Source organism: Rhinolophus hipposideros, assembly GCF_964194185.1.
Source record: "Rhinolophus hipposideros genome assembly, chromosome: 10".
In the NCBI taxonomy this organism is placed as follows: Eukaryota; Metazoa; Chordata; class Mammalia; order Chiroptera; family Rhinolophidae; genus Rhinolophus; species Rhinolophus hipposideros.
In genome coordinates, this window is record NC_138056.1 from 37,331,247 (window position 1) to 37,350,282 (window position 19,036).

At 44.0% G+C, this 19,036-nt stretch overlaps 1 protein-coding gene across 2 annotated transcripts in view; it reads right to left on the reverse strand.

The window, feature by feature from the left end:
• The window catches only part of INSC (INSC spindle orientation adaptor protein), a gene marked incomplete at its 5' end in the record, with an annotated part of 122,581 nt that overhangs the window by 85,503 nt on the left and 18,042 nt on the right, over positions 1-19,036 (reverse strand). Inside the window, one exon of one of the 2 annotated variants that reach the window (XM_081063704.1) lies at positions 7,661-7,761. In XM_081063704.1, coding sequence (XP_080919830.1) covers positions 7,661-7,761 — 101 coding nt within the window. Of the gene's footprint in view, positions 1-7,660; positions 7,762-19,036 lie in introns of those variants that run through there. The other variant, XM_081063703.1, reaches the window with a different exon arrangement.

Below are 19,036 nucleotides of genomic sequence, written 5' to 3' on the forward strand. Positions count from 1 at the left end.
TGTTCCAGATAGAACACTTCTCCTGAATATATCAAGGGGCTTCCATAAAACCTGAACCGGGCATGGCCTCGGATGCTGGAAGGGGCTCTCAAGCTAGTATGTCTTGCAATTTCCATCCCAGCTACCAGCAAACACTAGACCTCTGTGCATTTCATAGGAAGGAATGAGAAGACTTTGTGTTGGTCAGTGGGATTGCTTTCCCAGCCCTGAGGCACTAAAATGGGATATTTTGACCAGAAAGAAGAACGGACTTCCAAGACTCACTCACAAATACCTAGGATATTAGAGCTGCAAGCTGCCTGGGGAAACTTTTGTCTCCTCCTAGTTGTCACATGAAGAAACTAAAGCTCAGACAGGGGGGGGAAATATCCAACAACGCATAGCAGGTTAGTGCAAAGCCAAGGCTGGGAAGGAAAGAAAAGGAAGGAAAGAAGGAAGAAAGGGGAGGCTGGCCTTTGGCTCCTAGTCCCTGCTCCTCACTATACTCTGTTCTCCAATGATGAAATTGCAGACTTTTTTTTCCAGTGAATTTAAAACCAAAGACTCAAAATGTTTCTGAATTACTATGCTTTAGATGAAAAAAAAAATGTCTCTCCAGCTCTCTGACTCCATCAACCAATTAAATCTTTGGCTTCCACTCAGAAAGAGTATTTAAATTAATGAAAACAAAACTCTAGCTTATCCTTTCCCTCCAAGCAGCAGTTTTCTACCAAAAAGAATGAGAGTAGCTTGGTGGAAACAGCGTTTTGGAGAAAGGAACAAAATCCAAGCTATTTAATTTCTCACAGTCACCTCCAAGCAGCAGTTTTCTACCAAAAAGAATGAGAGTAGCTTGGTGGAAACAGCGTTTTGGAGAAAGGAACAAAATCCAAGCTATTTAATTTCTCACAGTCACCTGAGATTCCTCAGCCATTTGTCATTCATTCATTCATCAGACATTTGTTAAACATTTCTTCATTCAACAACCACTTGTTGAGCTCTCACTGTGTGCATTCTAATCACAGGAGCACAAAGATGAAACAGAAATGAATTTGGCCCTCAGGACATTTATCATTGAGTAGGAAAGATGATATTTACATAAATCACTATTGTACTACCCAGCACCTGGCCCAAAGTAAGTTCTTAGTCCAAAGTAAATCTCATGCGAATGAATGAGTGAATGAATGAAATTGATATCTATTACAGATCACTGCTAATGAGAATTTCCCTGGGGCCAGGACACAGAGCTTCTAGGACTTATTGGAGGCTGGGTGAAAGAACGAGCTTAAAAAACATAGCCCAGAGAAGGCAGGACTCCACAATGGGTGGGAGGGGCCCTGAAAAGCATTTTGACAGCTCTAGTCCCTTCTCTATGCCTCAGTTTCCCCATCTTATAATGAAAGGGTGACACAGATGACCTCTGAGGAAACATCCACTAACAACATTCTATGCTTCTATGTTCCCAGCACCGTATGAGAATTTAAACCCAATCTCTGTTCTTAAAAATAACTTGTTAAATCATTGTCCCTCTGTCTTCACAAGGTCACACCCTGTGTTTCTGTGGATTTCTCTTGGGAGATGAGAGAAGGGAGGGAATTTGATTCTAACTCTGACTGGTCTTCCTTTGGGTTTAAACAAGAGGAAAATATCCAATTATCCCACTGACAATTACAGCCTGCACATTTCACTACTGGCACAGACATCAGCCCAGCAGCAGAAAAAAAACAGCCACACAACAAGGGTGAACACATGCAAACCATTATCTACTTGGAGACAGGCTAGCCTGCGACAGTCCCTGCTGGCTTAGGAAAGAAAGCTGCACGGCTCCTCACCGGCAGGCCAGGGGTAACCCAGGAAGCTGCCTGTCACTACCTGCAGCTACACTCAGCCCGGGCTCATCTCAGACTCCAGGCTGAACAGAAACCATGTGAAAATATGATTCACTCACAGTGAGAGGCCCCAAATGAAAGACCCGAGTTGTACACTTGCTACAGATCCAGGCCTGATCAGGTCAAGAGATAAGCTGGCGAGTTCCATGAGGGAAGGGAACGTGCCCAATTTATTCATCAAAGTATCCTTAGGTAACACATATCGTACATGATCTGCACTCAATACACACTTGTTGAAGGCTAATGAATAAATGACTACTTGAATAAATCAGTGGATGATTTGTTGGAGTCATGCCCCCAAGAATATTGTGGAAAAGACCGACTGGATAGAGTCCTGGCCAGCACTCGGGCTCGGGCACCAGCTGGGAATGTGTGCAGACCTCTGCTCCTTATCAGCTCTGTCCTTGGCAAGTCACTTAACCTCCTCCAGGCTCAGTTTCCTCCTGGAATGAACACTGTATGTGCCGCTCAAGTTCCCTTTTAAGGAAGGACTTGTTGCCTTCAGCTGTTGGGAGTATCATTAGCTAACAGGCACTCCAGATACTGTCTCAGGGCCACCTCACCTCATGTCATGCCCGGCCTAGAGCCCACTCCAGTGACAAATCAAGGTGGGGTATGAAGGCCCTGGCCACCGGCCAATGAACAACAACTCTGATTCCAAAGCTGCCATGAAATCACCTGAGGTCATCATCCAGTCTGCATTGCAGCTCACCTTCTCCCTCGGCCCAGGCCTGCTTCCTTCTCTCCCTACCACAGGTGTTGACCACAAAGGTACTCCCTAATAACCAACTTGAACTCTAAACTCCATCCCAAAGGCTGTTTCCCGGAGAATCCAACCTGTGACCCCTTCATTTGCAAACTAGAGATATTAAGTACACATATGGGCCACCTAAGAACTAAATAAGCTTCTGTGTGTGTAAAAGCACTCAGCTATAGCAAGAGTGAGCCAACTTTGTTATGGGGGTTAGGAAAGGCCAGTCCTTTAATCAGTATCCCTTCCCTCACTGGCAGGAACCCAGAGAGAAAATGTCAAGGTGCCCCAGCGTGATCTATGGTTCAGAAAAGTAGTGGAAGGAAGGAAGGAAAGAAAGAAAGAAGGGAGGGAGAGAAGCAGGGAGGGAGGGAGGGAGGGAGGAAGAAAAGAAGGAAGTAAAAAGAAAGGAAAGGGTGGGAGGGAAAGAGAGAGGGAGGGAGGGGACATCTGGAACAGCACTGTATGTCCCTCAGACTGAACTGAAACCCACCCAGTAGGAACCTATACATAGAGATACCACAGTTAAAGGAAAGGATTGGGCCATCAGGACCCTTGCAGAAAAATGAGAGCTCTGTGTGATGGTAGAGAGAGCATGCAGATAGGTACTACATGCTGACCACCACAGCTAACCACCATGTCTAGGTTATAGCACCGCCACCACCATGCCCAGAGCCAACGGGAGGATCGATGCCCATGATGCAAAGATGGGAGCCAAGATGCCCAAGACGAAAACAAAGATCAGCTAAGGGCATAGCAGTCCCAGTCTCCTGCTCTCCAGAGAGCTGATCTCAAGCTAATAAATCCTTGAACCCAGGGAGGTATTTGGAGCTGCACTTGCAAGTGTTTCCACAACTGCAAGATGGAGAGAGGGTTGCTTACTGTCACCGGGATGGCCTGGTAAAGTGTGGATTGTGCACTGCCTACTACCCTGGGCCCTAGACCTTGCTTCCTGAACCTCAGCACTTACATAACACTTTAAAGCAACCCTTTAAAGCCTCCCTGTTACAGAAAATAAAACTGGTGCTCAGCAAGGCAAAGGAGCAGCTAAGAGCACATGGCTGGTAGGAAGTGGAGATGGAATTGGAGCCCAAGTCCAATCCAAGGCCTATAAGCTTTCAGCCACTTAGGCCCACATTAAAGTTTCCAAGAGTAGGGTTTTGTACTTTGGCTTATTTTATTAGTTTTAAATATGAAAGTTTTTCAGGAAATTCAGATGCAATCAGAGTTGAGAGCCTTATCACACCCCCTCCTAATGCCCAGGCCAGTTCAGCGTGGGATCCCAAGCCCTGGCCTGGGGCCCTGTTGCTCCCCCACCACTACACTTGTCCAGGAGCCTACACCTAGAAAACCTTTGGGTGCTATTTTCTTATCAGGGTCTCAGATGCCAAAGGCCTAACCCATCTGATTCACCCAGGCTGCTGGATGATCCCACCCAACTTGACAGTATGTATTTATTTTGTACATTGAGGTGAACAATGGCACTACAGAGTGAAATTGAGTTTCAGTGGAATACAACAGAAAGAAGTCAATTATCCAGCATTAATTATTTATCTGGGGACAATAACCATGGTGTTATTCCCCATGAGAGAAGCCTCTGCAGTCTGGAACAAGGGGGAAGAAGAGGTGGATGCTATTGTCTGCCTGCAATACATCATCAGATTGGAGAAATTAACCCCGCTGACATCCTGTAAATACACATGAGCCTTATGTGTGAATGTGGCCCACGCACTGGCCCCAGAACACAGACGATTAACAGGTAAGCACAGGGTTGTATTCCCCCAATGTCCTGGGGAGGTCCTGCAGTGCTAGGCTGTGAATATATGAAAGGAAATACCCCCTTCTCTTTGCAGCTCACTATGCCCTATAAGAACTGGAAGGATGAAGACAATTCTAAACAAACATTTTCTCCGGCTGCAGTGTTTGTGGCCAGCCAGAACTCCTGGAGTCATGTTAGTCCAGGGTTTTCCTCTCAAGGTATTTGTTGTATAATATCAATTAGAAACCCTATCCTACCTTCAAAGAAAACCATAGTAGTTTCCTCTTATCTGCAGGGATGCATTCCAAGACTCCCTAAGGATGCCAGAAACCACGGATAGCACCAAACCCTAGACATAACTATGTTTTTTCCCTATACATACCAGGCTTATGATACAGTTTAATTTCTAAATTAAGCACTGTAAGAGATTAATAATAAATTAGAACAATCATAGCAATATACTGTAATAAAAGTCATGTGAAATATCACCCTGGAAATATCTTATTGCGCTGTATTTGCCCTTCTTTTTGTGGTGCTGTGAGATGATAAATTGTCTATGTGAAGAGATGAAGTGAGGTGAATGACGTAGGCATTGTGACATAGCGTTAGGCTACTGTTGACCTTCCAACAATATATAACAAGCACTTTACAGGCTTCTCATTGTCATATTGGAATTGCCAGCATAACCACTCTTGTGCTTTGGGGCCCTTATTAAATAACACAAAAGTTACTTGTACACAAGCACTGCGACAGTCAATCTGATAACGGAGGCGGCTACTGAGTGACTAATGGGCAGGTAGTGTCTACAGCGTGGAAGTGCTGGACAAAAGGATGACTCATGTCCCAGGCGAGACAGAGCAAGGCGGCATAAGATTTAATCATGAGACTCAGAACAGCACACAATTTAAAACTTATGAATTGTTTATTTCTGGAATTTTCCATTTAATATTTTCAGACCTTGGATGACCATGGATAACTGAAATCTAATTTCTAAATCATTTTTGTGTAATTTAATTTCCTTTTATCCTAACTTCTGAGGAAGTTGGGAATGGGGGGGAGAGAGAGAGAGAGAGAGAGAGAGAGAGAGAGAGAGAGAGAGAGAGAGATGGGTGTTTCCCAGAGGCTGAAAGGGTGCCAGCATCTGATCTACCTCAGCCCCATAGTTTCTACTCTGGGACCTACTCTTCACCTGAAGAATATGTTAACACTGATGCAGCATTTCCTGTGTGCAGGCAGGTGTTGTATACACATTACCTTAAAGTCTCACAACAACCCAGTGACGTAAGTATACATATCCCCACTCGATAGCTAAAGAAACGAAAGCCCAAGGACACAGCTAATAAGTAACAGAACCAAGAGTCAAGTTGAGGCACTCCCCACTCCTAATCAGTCTCAAACTGCCCTGTGATGATAGCTTCCTCCCCCTCAGCACGGAATCTGATCTGGCCGTCCCAGGACCCATGAGGTTCTGTGGGGATGTCCCAACGCACAATTGCCAGAGCTGCCACTGCTCGTCTGGCTACATAGGTACAGACTTACGGCCTGATTGGGACAGGAGCTGGGAAGACTAAGATCTCACTTCATCCGAACCAGTTCCACTTTCTCCTGGTTTAAAATATTAGGTTGCTATGCATGTCTGTGTGTGATTTCTTATTTTCTCAGTGAGGTCACTTGCCAAGAGGGGTCGGAGGAGGGATTCCTGGACGAATTCGCTAAAATTACCTACATGAAGAGTCACAGGGAACTTCTGACATGCAGCAGGTGCTCGATACACAATGCTCCCCCTATGCAGCTCTCACTGCATGACAGACACTTGCCACATATTGACTCATGTAATCCGTACGTCAACACTATGAAGTAGGTACTATTATCACCCCCATTTTATACATGAGGGAACCAAGCAGCTGATGGGGTTGAAGAACGTGCACAAGGTCACACAGCTAGCAAGAGGTAGAGCCTGGCTTCAAAGCCCGGCAGTCATGTCAAAGCTGACGATGCTCATCTCCTAACAGGCCATCAAGCATTCCAAGCCAAGCTCCCGCCTCTGAGAACTCACACGGATCCTGACAGGCGTGCCTCTCACAACCTCTCAGCTCTCCCTTAGGCACACTCATGGGAAGCTATTTGGGCCCAGATAGGACCCCTTATCCTCAGCTTCAGGCTGCACAGGAAACTCTATGTTTCTAACAGTGTTCTCAGCCCTCAGTAATGCGCACGAGCAGGTTTCATACCCTTAACTCTTTTTCGTAACAACGACTTTGGGGGGAACAGATTGATGCCCTCATAGAAGTTAACCTAGTTCTAGTAGACTTTTAGCAAATATTTAATAATTCTTTTCTGATTTTGAAAGCAACACCCATTCAAAATTTTTTTTTAAAAAGTAATCAAAAACCAAACACAATATAAAAAGAAATAATATAATAAGTAGAAATCCCCTGTAATTCAGGTGGAAAGTTAAGGATGGAGCAAAAGTAAGCTCTCAGGGATACGTGCAACATATACAACAAAACAAAGCAATAAAGACTTAACAGTCTTGCAAGAGCTGCTTGGATGCTGTTGCCTTATTATAATGTGTCGGGGGGGGGGTGGGGGGGGGAAAGCGTAGGCAGAAGCCCTGAGCACTCAGGTTGCAAAGTTCCTCCGAAGACCAAACCTGCATTAGTATGGCCACCTCCCCAGTTTGCCCACGATGGAGGGGTTTCCAAGGATACAGAACTTTCAATGCCCAAATCAGGACAGTCCTGGGTAAATGAGGACGTTTGGTCACCAGAGATTTGGTGCCCTGGTACTTTTACCTTTGGTTCTTGTTCTGGCTTCCAGGACCTGCCAGGTCTCCATACCTTTCAGCTGTGTAAAGGAGACTCTGGGGCCCCCAAGTCTCTCCTTTTTCTCATCTCATCATCTGGCCTTCACCTCCCGCTCAGTGTATTCCTTCCCTACTCTTCCAGCCCCCTACTGCTCAACTCAGGGCAACAAGTATTTCCCAAGGAACCTCTCTGTGCTCAGCTCCCTCCCTGGGGGAAAGAGAAGACACCTTAGCATAGACTGACCCAAGAGGCTCAAAGGGAAAATTCACTAACCCCAAGGGCCCTCCTTCTCCAGTGACTCCAACTTCCTGGCCTAGGTGGAATCAGGAAGATCCTCTGGGGTCCCCTATCTTAGCAGCGCACCCCACTCCATCATTGTCTTCATTGTCTGCCTGGATCTTAGACCGCAGCTCCTTGGGAGGTAGGATGTGCCTGATTCACAGGTATGGCCCCGAGAGACAGCTATGTGACTTACCGCTGACCGGGCAGGGGGATGGAGTCCAGGTGGCGACCTCCAGGCAGCGCCATCATGTTGATCCCAATCTGTAGCAAAGCCTGCCCACAGCGGTCGGGGCCCTGGAAAGAGAGGGCAGGATGGGACCAATGAGGGAGGGCCCAGAGAGAGGAGGCACATTCACTTTCTCTCCTGGGTCCTGGCCACAAGGCAGGTGCGGAGAAAAGACCCCCTCGCCCTCCTCTGCTTTTTGGACCAGTTTACATTCCACTGTACTCACACAAGTGATGCAGGACTCAGCTTTGATCTCGGTTCTAAGTCCCCCGCCCACTACAAACTGTACAATCTTTTATCTCCCATTATCAAATATTTGCCTGACCCTTTTTTCTTTGTAACCAATATTGGAACACACAGACCAGCAAATATTACATGGGAAAAATTTATACTTAAAAAGTGTCTATGGTTTATCTGAAATTCACATTTTACTGAGCGTCCAACATTATTTGCTAAATCTGGCTCCTCTACCTGCTAGTTCCGTACCTATATACCATCGCAGCCCTGGGTTATTTACTTTGATTAAGCTTGGAAAATGTGACTCTGTCATGGACATGGTGGTCGCTTCCCCAAAGCCATTCCACTTCAAATGACGTAAATTCACCCAAAGTGCCAGTAATTAGTTCAGGAATAGGCAGGTGACTCAATTCATACCAATGAGCCATGACAGAATTGCTTCCAGAAAAAAATGTTGTTTCTCCTGTGAGCCACAAGGGGAGACAGTATGTCTCCCATTGGACCTGAACAGGACACTCATCACTTCATTACTGCTAGAAACGATCTTGCAATCAGGCAAGGAACGAGCTGGAGAAAAGAAAACTGGGTCCTTGATCACTGAACCACTGAACCACTAACCAACCATGGAGGGGCCCACCTGTTGGCTTCCTGTTATGTAAGATAATGAAGTTCTTGTTGTTAAAGTGAGGATTTAGGTTCTGTACAGACAAAAGCAGCCTAACTGCTAAAGGTGAACCAGGTTCCAGGGGCTCCAACCCCAGCATGGAGGATGTACCTGGCTTGCCTGTGTTTCACAGGTCGGATCAAGACAATAGCATCCTTCCTCCTCCATAAAACCAGCATCCCACCTGTTTGTCTCCGCCTGCCTGCCTTGCCCCTTCCCCATTTCTCTAGGCCAACTCCTTCTTCAAGCCAATAAAAAAGCCCTCCCTGCAGAAAATAGAGATTCTGTCACCATTGCCTGGGTAAAGTAATAAAAGACAGGGTTGGCTGTCACCTGGCATGCTCTGAGCTTGAGGACAGCAGATTTCAAGACATTCAGAGAAAACACCAGTATGAACTTGTGGAAAGATACAGTGGAGAAGGATGAGATAAGCCTAATAAAATTAAACTCTTACTCTGTGATTACAAGTGACCCTTATGAGAAAAGAACGTAGGAGGAGTTTAATTAATAGTGATGTGGCTGGACATAAAGTACCCCTTATGATGCTTGGAATGGAAAACTAAATGCGTCAATCTGAAAAGTATGGGGAGGCAGAAGCCCAGAATAAACTATGGCTTTAGATAATACCAGAGACTCATTGCCACTTTCATTGTCTGTGGGCCCCTCTAGACTGTGAGTCCCTTGAGGGCAAGAACCACTTGTGTTCCTGGCACTGAGTGAAGAGCCGGACACTTAGCAAGCACTCTGTGTGCCTGTTGAAAAGATAAGTGGAATGAATTTTTAATACCTTTATGTCGAGCCTTAACTTTTCATCTGTAACTGAGACTAATAACTACTTTACAGAACTTTGTAACAATGACATGAGATAAGGAATATGGAAGTGTCAGGCCAGGATGAGAGCTAAATAAATAAAAGCTGTTATTATTATTATTATGTCCTCAGAGTCTGCTGTATGTGCAGCCCCGTGATCAGATAAAGGAGATGCAGAAAATAAGATAAAGCGTATGAAACACCGATCACAATGACAGCATGCGTCAGAAGTAGTAGCATTGTTATTTCTATCATTATTACCATTATTGAGAAAGTATATTTTGGGAACCCAGTGAGTCAGCAGCCTGAAAAGTATGGCACAAAAGAAAAAGCTAGAAATAACAAAATGAGGTATCTGTTCTCTTTGTAATACGACTAACTTCTCCGAGTGAATGCTATGATGTGATCAGAGAGCAGTAAACAAGCAGATCTTATTTTACCTCCATCTTTATTACCGAGAAGAAAAGGGAGAAGAGAAAAACTGAAAGCTTAAGGTAGGTGAGAAGAGAGAGAGAAGAAGAAAGTCCAAGGTCCTTTAGAGTGTGAACCCATTAGGATCCTGTGATGAGATGAAGCGTACCCTAGAATATTAGAGGCACCTCTGGAACTGATTGAGTCGTAGCTAAGGGACCCACAAAGGGAGAGCTGTCATGAGCAGGCGCCTGGGTGCAAGCAGATCTGAATTTCGAAGGGGTAGATTCCAGAAACACAACTTGATGACCACGACATTTTAGAACAGATTCCTAATCACCAATCTGTGAGCCCTTTGGATAGGAGCAGTAAGCACAAGAAGCCAGCTAGAGCACAGTAGGAACAAGTCCTGCCCAAACAACCTATTTCCTCTTCGTTAACAACCACAGGGCTCTTAGCTGAGGGCAATGCAATAAACCTAATATATCTTGATTTTGTTAAAGCACCCTTGTGAGTTGTCCTGGTTCATCCATTTCATCCATAGCTTCCCAGCGGTTATGCCAGTGGAGTCTGCCAGCTGACGAAAACTTTGTTCATGTGATTGCATGTGTTTCCAAAGGCTGGAGAGGCCCTTTGGGGACATCTGGGCCGTATATGAATTACTGTCCTATTCACAGACTGTACGCACAGTCTGTGACAAGACTCCTTGATGTCAGACAAGACTTGACACAGACAAGACTCCTTGATGTCAGAAATCACATCTTGCTCAAATCATAGCTGAAGCTGGAATTGTGAATCGGATTAGCTCTTGGATGAGCCACTCATATTCACTGGGGATGAGAAACAGGTAAGAGAGAATAGCAGTAAGATAAGGAATATCAAGAGTTTAACCCAGCTGATGTTCATAAAGTGCCTCTAATAATAGTAGCTAATATTTATTGAGTGCTCAGCCCTGTTCTGCATGCTTCGTACAGCATTAACTCATTTAATACGATCATCATCCCCTTGTTACAGATGAGACCTCTGAAATGCATAGAAATATGTCCATAGCCCAAGATCACACCACTAGTAGGGGACAGGACTAGTATCCAAGTTTTATGATTGGAGGGGAGGTGCTGGAGCAGATGAAGATGACAAGAGCAATAAACAAGTGACACGTGTCCAGCATTTACTAACAGGCAGCCTGACTCCACATTATGGTGGCAACACCCAGTTGCCACTCTTCACAGACAGCCGCCGAGCCCTCTGCGTTCTTACCAGCACCTCCCACTGCTCCCACCTCCCAGACTGTGAGTCCTTCAGCTTCATCTAAGGCCAGCCCTCAATGACACAGCCAGAAGACAGAAGACAAGTCCTCAGAAAAATGAAGCAAATCACAAAAACTACACCCAAATGGTAGGAGAAAGAGGGGCACAGACAGTGAGGACATCCCTTCTGTTCCTCATTTGTTGGTTCCTTTGGTGAAAGTTATCTGGACAGAGTTATGTGCTCTAAAGGGATCAGGGAAGGGGACACCACAGTCCCAGCTAAAGCCTAAGCTGTCACTAGCTTTATAGAGAAACCTATTTCAATCATGCAGCCCTCAGGGGAGCCCCCATGGCCTGCTGCCCTTGCAGCCATCCCCTCCCACTGCTCTAAACTGGTCTTATCCTATGAAGCAGAGACTCAGAGTAGAACCCATCCAAAGCGACACAGCATGTCCGGAAGCCAACAATGGATTCAAGGTATTTCCTTGGCCCCACACAATCTGTCCTCACTGGTGTTGCAAAAGAAACTTAAATTTTGAAGTTTGACAGATCTGAATTCAAATCCTGACTCTGTGGTTCATTAGTACGTGGCCTTGGGAAAATCATCAACCCCCGTAAAGGTGCTGTCCTCAATTATACCTGCCTCCTAGGAACTTCATAAGGATTAAAATGAGATGACTCACAAAAGCCCCTAATAGATAATATATCATATCATATGCTTGACACATGGTAGTAGCCTTAAAGAGGTCATGTCCTTCCTCACGGAAGAAGTTGAGACACATATCTCAGGGCAGAGATTCTACCTTGCCCATGAAAGATGAGAAGAACACACGTAGGAGTGAGTGAGAAACAGGAAACTCCATCACGTCCCCGCCACCCCAAGGGCTTTCCTAATTCATTGGAAATCCCACAATGGAACCTGCAGCTTTGGTTCTGCAGGGCTCTTGGCTGTGCCTCCCCCACGAGGATGGGCTAGTTTACAAGAAAAACTTGAAGCCCTAAGTGTCTCTGATTTAATTCAATGCCTGCTGGGACAGCCACTCATTTCGACAGCTCATTTCTCTCTTGCATCCCATTAGAGGCAACCCTTGCTCACCTCCATTTGGCTAACAAGCCAGCCTGGGCTCTGGAGGAAATGGAGGCTATTTACAGTAAATTATTCAATTAGAACCAGGAGCAAGGGCGGTTTCTGCCGTTGTCTAATGGGCCAATCCGAGTAGAGCTGAAGGCAGGGCTAGGATTGTTTAATCTGCAGAATCCATTAGGACTGTCAACAGGGGCAGGACGGTAAATATTGTGGAAAGCAGTTAAGCTCTAGCCAAAGCGCTAGGTAGGAGGAGGCAGCTTGGGGGTGGGGGTGAGGGTGTTAGGAGAGGAATGAGACCTGGGGAGTCAGTCAAGTCCCTCATTATATGATCCCCTACCCCCTCTTTATTTCTCCTCCCATAGAAATGATCACAATTGTAATTAAACAATTAACTGGAAAATTAGTAGCTTAACATCTTTATCCCCTGAGGGTCAGGGACTAGAGGTCTGTCCTGCTCACTGCTATATCCCCGTCCCTCCCTCCTGACACAGTGCCTGAACATCAGATCAATCAACACTTGTTGACTGACTAGGTAGGTTCTTGTTGAAGGAACCTCAGCTTCCTCACTCGTAATGGGAGACAAAGGCACCTATTTCATCAGGTGTTATGAGGGCTCAGCGAGACGACTGTGTGAGGGCCTTTTTCAACGACTCACATACATGCTGCCTGGAAGGGGCTCTGCACCTGCACATTCATTGAGACACAGCTGCCTGTCGCTCCTGAGTTCTTATAGTCCTCACTGTCTGGTTATACCCAACTCCCTCCTACCCCCAGCTCTGTGCTCATTAGGTTTTCCAGAGAGACAGACAAATGGGCCAACAGCCAATCCCAAATGCTGTATGAAAACTGCAATAACGGGTAACCAAGGGGATGCTAAATGAGGTCCAGAGGGCTTCCAAGCAGTACTAGGTGAGAAGGGAATGTGGGAAGAAGGGGTCAGGGAAAGTTTCTCAAGACATGACCCTAAAGCTGGCATTGGAAGAAAAGTGGAAATAGAGGAAGGAGAAGGGGCTGGAAGGAAGAGAATGCAGGCAAAGGGAAGAGCACATGAAAGGAACAGAATCATGAACATGGAAGTGTCCCTAAAAGGCTGGAGCATGCTGGGCTGGTGGTGGAGTTCAGAGGGAACTATCCCTTGGCGTGGGATTGCAGAAAAAGGAGTAGCACTACCAGCTGGGAGAGTAGGACAGACTTCTTAGAGGAGGGGACACCTGAACTGGGTCTTAAATGCTAGGTGGGATTCTGTCACGTAAAGATGGGACAAGGACATTAAGTGCCAGGACAGCAGTGTGAGCCACGGCAAGGAGACCAGGAAATGTAGCAGGTATTCAGGGACCCAGATATCTCCCAGGGGGCTGGAGAGAAGGTGCCTTTATGACCCTGCATATAAAAGGAATTGGTTCTTTGGATCTGTGCTGTGGTGGTAGGGAGACATGGACAGTGTTTGAGCAGGGCAGTGAAGTTATCAGAGGGGAACTTCAGCGCCCATAGGGATCAGTGGAGTAGATGCACTCGAGGGAGTGAGACCAGCAGCAAGGGTTCATTTAAGAGAAAGACGCAAGCTCCCAGGGGGACCACGAAAGCCTGGAGCTGCGAGGTGGGGTGCTGGGGATGGAAAGGAGGGCTTCAATGAGCTTTAGGAAGTAACAACAATGAGCCTGGCTCCTCGTGCCCACTCTGGGCCTGTGTTTGACCTGTAGGAGGGTGGCAACAGTCATCAGAGATATTTCAGTATTGCTAGCTGTGGTGGCCAGCGTCATGCAGCAATCAGATACTTTAAGAACGCTCATTCCCAGGGGAGGTGCAAGAATTACCAAGCAAGCTGTCACCCAGCCCTGCTGAATGAACTGAGCCTCATGAAATATAGAGAGCTCTGGCTCCCTGGAGGAAGCCCCGGTGGCCCCTCACAGCTGCCAGGCGACAGTTCCCAGCAAGTAGGCAGAGCAGACCTCAAGGCTCACGAAGCTGGCCCTTCTCCCCTCAGGCCCTGAAGAACAGGGTTGGACAGCCCAGAAGGACTGTGCATAAGGTAGAGGGGCCCACCCAGACCTCAGCCCCGCTCAGGGTCAAGAGGAAGTTTAAAGGGTTGATAAATGATAAAATGGAAATAACGATTCCTTCCCTAGGGCACTCTGTATGGATCAGTGAGATTACATAAATGACGTGCCTGGCACAGAGGGGTGCTCAATATGAAGATTGGTTCCATTTCTCTTCCGGTGAGGACAGTGCCTAGCAATAAGGAGGCAGCCAGATGGAGGCCATTCTGCCACCTCCTGAACTACTTCCAGCTAGTCAACTGCATTTTACTCTTTAACTTTTTAATCATCCCATTTTATTCTCCAACTTTTCCTGATGTGAATGTTAGCCAACTGCTCGAATGTTCCTCAGCTTTGATTTGCAAAAGTGAGAGCCCTCTCTCCCTGGGCCCAGGTCCCAGGGTGCTAAAATTAACAATAAGTATACTTTAAGCTAATGACTTACTGGTTGTGGCTGCCATGAATAGACATAATTCTCAGATAAGGGCCATTAGAGAAAATTGAATAGCTCCAACGTGGTGAAAATTTGGATATATCCTGTTTCATAAATCACAGTCAGAGATCATAGTGGGCAAGCTATTTCCCTCTCTGGGTCATGATGAGGACCCAGGTTGAGGGAGTCTACATACCCTTGGGAAAGCGGACACAGGAGAGAGAACTGCACAACGTTTTGTAGTTTCACAAGTATAATGTTCTCTTATTTCTAAAGCCATGAGCAGATGAGTGTGCTTCCTCCACAACCACAATAACCCAACCTTCATCTCTGATTTTATTTCCTTCTCAAATCCTGCAAACTGGAGTTTGCTCAATAACATTTGGAAAGCAACATGATGATTTCATGGAAATCCAAAGTTCAGGATTGGGATTCCCATCCCAGTTCTGCCTCTTACTGAACCTCTCTGACCTTTAGCGTCTTCATCTGTAAAATGGGAAAAGGACCTATTCTCAGGGTTGTTGTTAAAATCAAGAAGCTCATGTATCTTGCCTGATACTTATAAGACCAAGTGAAATAATAATACAATAAGCCGTTTTGACCCAGGGGGCTATTTAATGGTGCTACACAGGAAGTCTTATGATATCCATCTTTGTGCCCAATGAAAGATCCATTTCCTATACAGACCTCAGGCCCAAAGAGCTGCTTCCCACTAACAGGGATTAAAAAGCAGAATACATTAAATATATTGGGAAGAATAAAAACCTTCCATAGAAGAGATTTGATAAAGACCTAGTACATAAAGACCATGCTTTGAATAAGCAAAAACAGCAACACTAAGACATTTTCTGTGGTTAGTAACATTGGCCCTGAAGAAATATTTAACATCCTACTCATACTCTGTATGACCTAAGTAGTGTGGGACATTCAAAGGGGAATCCAGACCAAACCAGAACCTTGCTTCAGCCACAATGACAAAGGGTTCTCACCAGTTCATTAATGAAAAGGAACCGAAGACAGAGAACCAGACCCCCTCTAGGGTCACTGTATGTCAATGAAACAACCCAGAGTGTGAACACAACATAGTCAATCTCAACAAATTCTACTGTCATTGGCATCCCATCCTCAGATAAATCATCCTTTATGTTGGGATATGCTGTCAGGTGCATGGACCCTCTGGTCGACATTTAACCATGTGAGTTAATTCAGTGGGCACAGAATGGGTCAAACATGAAAAAGCAGCCCTTTCACAGAATACTGTCTTATTAATGATTAGTATGCCATCAGTGTATCAGTAGCATCCAAACAGTGCATTGCATGGTGTCTAGTACAATAAATTAGGAGTGCAATAAATTCTAGTCATTCCCCAACAGCGTGTTCCATGGTTCTCCAAAAACATCTTTCTCTTCCATAATTCCGTGCATTGGTCATGGCACCCCAGCACATCCAGACTGAAATCTCCTCAATTCTCTTTTTCTATCTCCAGGTAATACTACTGTTTTATGACTCAGCTCTAACCTTACCTCATCTGGGAGGCCTTCTCCAACCACCATAACGTACAGTAATTCCTCCTTCCAAAAAGTTACCAAGGAATAAATAAAACTGTGAGGTCTTAAACAATTTTAAATTATATTGTAATAGAAGGTGTGCTTTCTCCCTGGTACCTCTCTCTTCCCCTTTCTGCCTACTACATGGTGCCAGAGAAACCAGAAAGCCCCAATATGGCAAGACCAAAAGATGGAAGAAGATGAATCCTAAATCACAGTTTGGAATAAAGCCACCTAAGCCCCCACAGACTGTGGGGCAAGCAAGAAATGAATATAATGTGCTAAGCCACGAACTGGGGGGTTGTTTGTTACTGCAACTAATCTTATTTAACCTGACTAATTGTAAAACTTAAAGTAAACGCTGTATTTAAGGCACCTATAGGTATGCTAGACACTGAAGTCTCTTAATAAACATAAGTTCCTTTTCTCTTCTTCCTCAGTCTTGAAGGAGAAGGTAGAATATTGTGTTTGTCTACTGACAACCCTCTAGAAACTGAGTCTAGTTCTCACACTGTAGTCTACTACGAAGACCTAGAGAGATTCAATAATTTGCTAAGGTACAGAGCTAGTTAAGTTGAGTGAGGATACAGGCTGTACAGTTGGGGTCCATAAGTGGATGAGGTGAGGGTGAGATGAAACAAATACCTACAAACATTGAAAATCCTATCAGTTCTGAGACTAAGATTCTGTTTTTCCACCAATGCTTTCCTCAGCTCATATGTATCATTCATAACAACAGCTAAAATTTACTACAATCAGGTGGTTCTAAGATGCTTTTTTTTTTCACTTTTTAACATCTGAAATTGAGATGTATGTTTCAGTCAATGGCATCCTGGCATTGTTTCATAGTTTAATTGGAAGCATATTTTCTTTTTTATGAAGTAACATCTTACAACCTATGACATCTTAAGTTCAATGAAATGTGGCATTGGGCACCATGTGCCAAGCACTCTTCTATATTCTTCACATAAATAAATTAATCTATAGCTCAAAAAATCCAAAACAATTACTACTATTATTATCCCCATTTGAAAGAGGTTGAAATAAAGATTTGGAGAGAGTCAATAATTTGCTAAGGTATATAGCTAGTCAGTTGAGTGAGGATAAAAACTATACCCTCCCTTTAAGGAACTCCATACCATGCCACTATTTTTAGCACCTGTTTTTTACTTAACAATTGATTCTTCTTACAGAGAAAGGTCACCCAGAAATTCTATGTTCAGCAATATGGTAGACCATTATTTGAAAAGTTTTCCATAATAAGAATTTTAAAGGATTGATAAAGATGTTCTTAATGTTTTTAAATGCACCACTGAGCTGGTCCAAATGAAATGAGGAGAGCCCAAAAGAAAAGCAAAAGCGTGAACCAAGGATATAGTAAACATGAGTTGAAGAAAGTTTTGCTCGGAGAACATCTACTGAATGTTGTATTACCTAAGCTTCTGCTTCAGGTGTGTATGGGGCAGTGAAGTCTAGGGACAAAGCCTGGGACTAGGGAAAGATTCAAATCGGGTCCAAAAGGCCAGAAATTCAGTGTAAGGATAAATTAGGAATAAATATTTTACACAGAAAGTACGAGTTGTCTGTCCCAGCTTTGGTGATGAATAAAAGGAACTAAAATCCCTCTTAAGAATTAATGATCACAATATGACCTTCACATAGGTTTGTGACCTAAACACACATTATCTGTGAGGAGGAATAAAAACTCAATTAAAGACTTTAGTTTCAAGAAATAAAAGAGAATCTTGGAAACATTTTCAAGGAACGAAGGCTATGAAATATAGCCAAGCAGATTTGAGAACGAACCACATTAAATTCTATAAATTAAAAACGTAATAATTAAAATGAAAAACTCATTGGACAAATTAATAACAGCTAAAGAATGGATTGGTGTATTAAAAGATAGAACGAAATTATCCAAAATGCAGCACTGAGAGACAAAGGAGAGAAAATATTAGAGAAACTAAAGCTCAAGGATACAGAATAAAGTAGTCTAACAAGTATCTAATCAGATTTTCAAAGGGAGATAAGAGATAAAATAGGTAAAAAAAAGTGATAGTCAAAGAAATAGTGACTGAAAATTTTCCTAGAATTTTTGAAAGACAAAATAACTTTCAAATCCAGAATCCCAACGACTCCTAAGCAGGAAAAATACAAAAGAAACACACCTTAGACAATTCACAAGACTAAAGAACACCAAAGAGAGAAAGCAGATCAACAGGGGTCCACTTAATACCAATGATGAAAGTCAGCAGACAATAAGAAAATATTTAATTACAGAGAACAATTGTCCTAAAATTCTATACCCAGAGAAACTCTCTTTGAAGAATAAGGAACAAATAAATGTATCTTCAAAGAAGTAAAAATCCCACACTAAAGGAAATTCTAAAAGATTTACTTCCGGCAGAAAGAATGTAACACCAGATGAAAGGTTTGAGATATAAGAGAGAATGACGAGCAAACTTACATGTAACTATATGAGTAAATTCAAACAAACTTTGACTACAAGAAACAATCATAATACAATCATTTGTGGGATAAGGAAAAAGTATCTAAAATATTGTAAGTAAACTCAGAAGGGAATGACTAAAGAAAGGTAAAGTGTTCTAAGGTGCTTTTATTTTGAGAGGAGGAAATAGAGATGCAAATTAATTTCAGCTTCATTAGGTTATTATTAATGCTGTAATATCTAGGGTAACCAACTAAAATGATATACATAGAGAAAGAACTAGACATTACTCTTCAAATATGTAGAGGAGGGAAAATAAATGGGCAATAAAGAAACAAAAACAAAAGAAGAAAGAAACGTGTAGGAGGGAGTATGAATGTATAACAGCAATCACAATGAGGACAGATGAATTAAACTAGCCA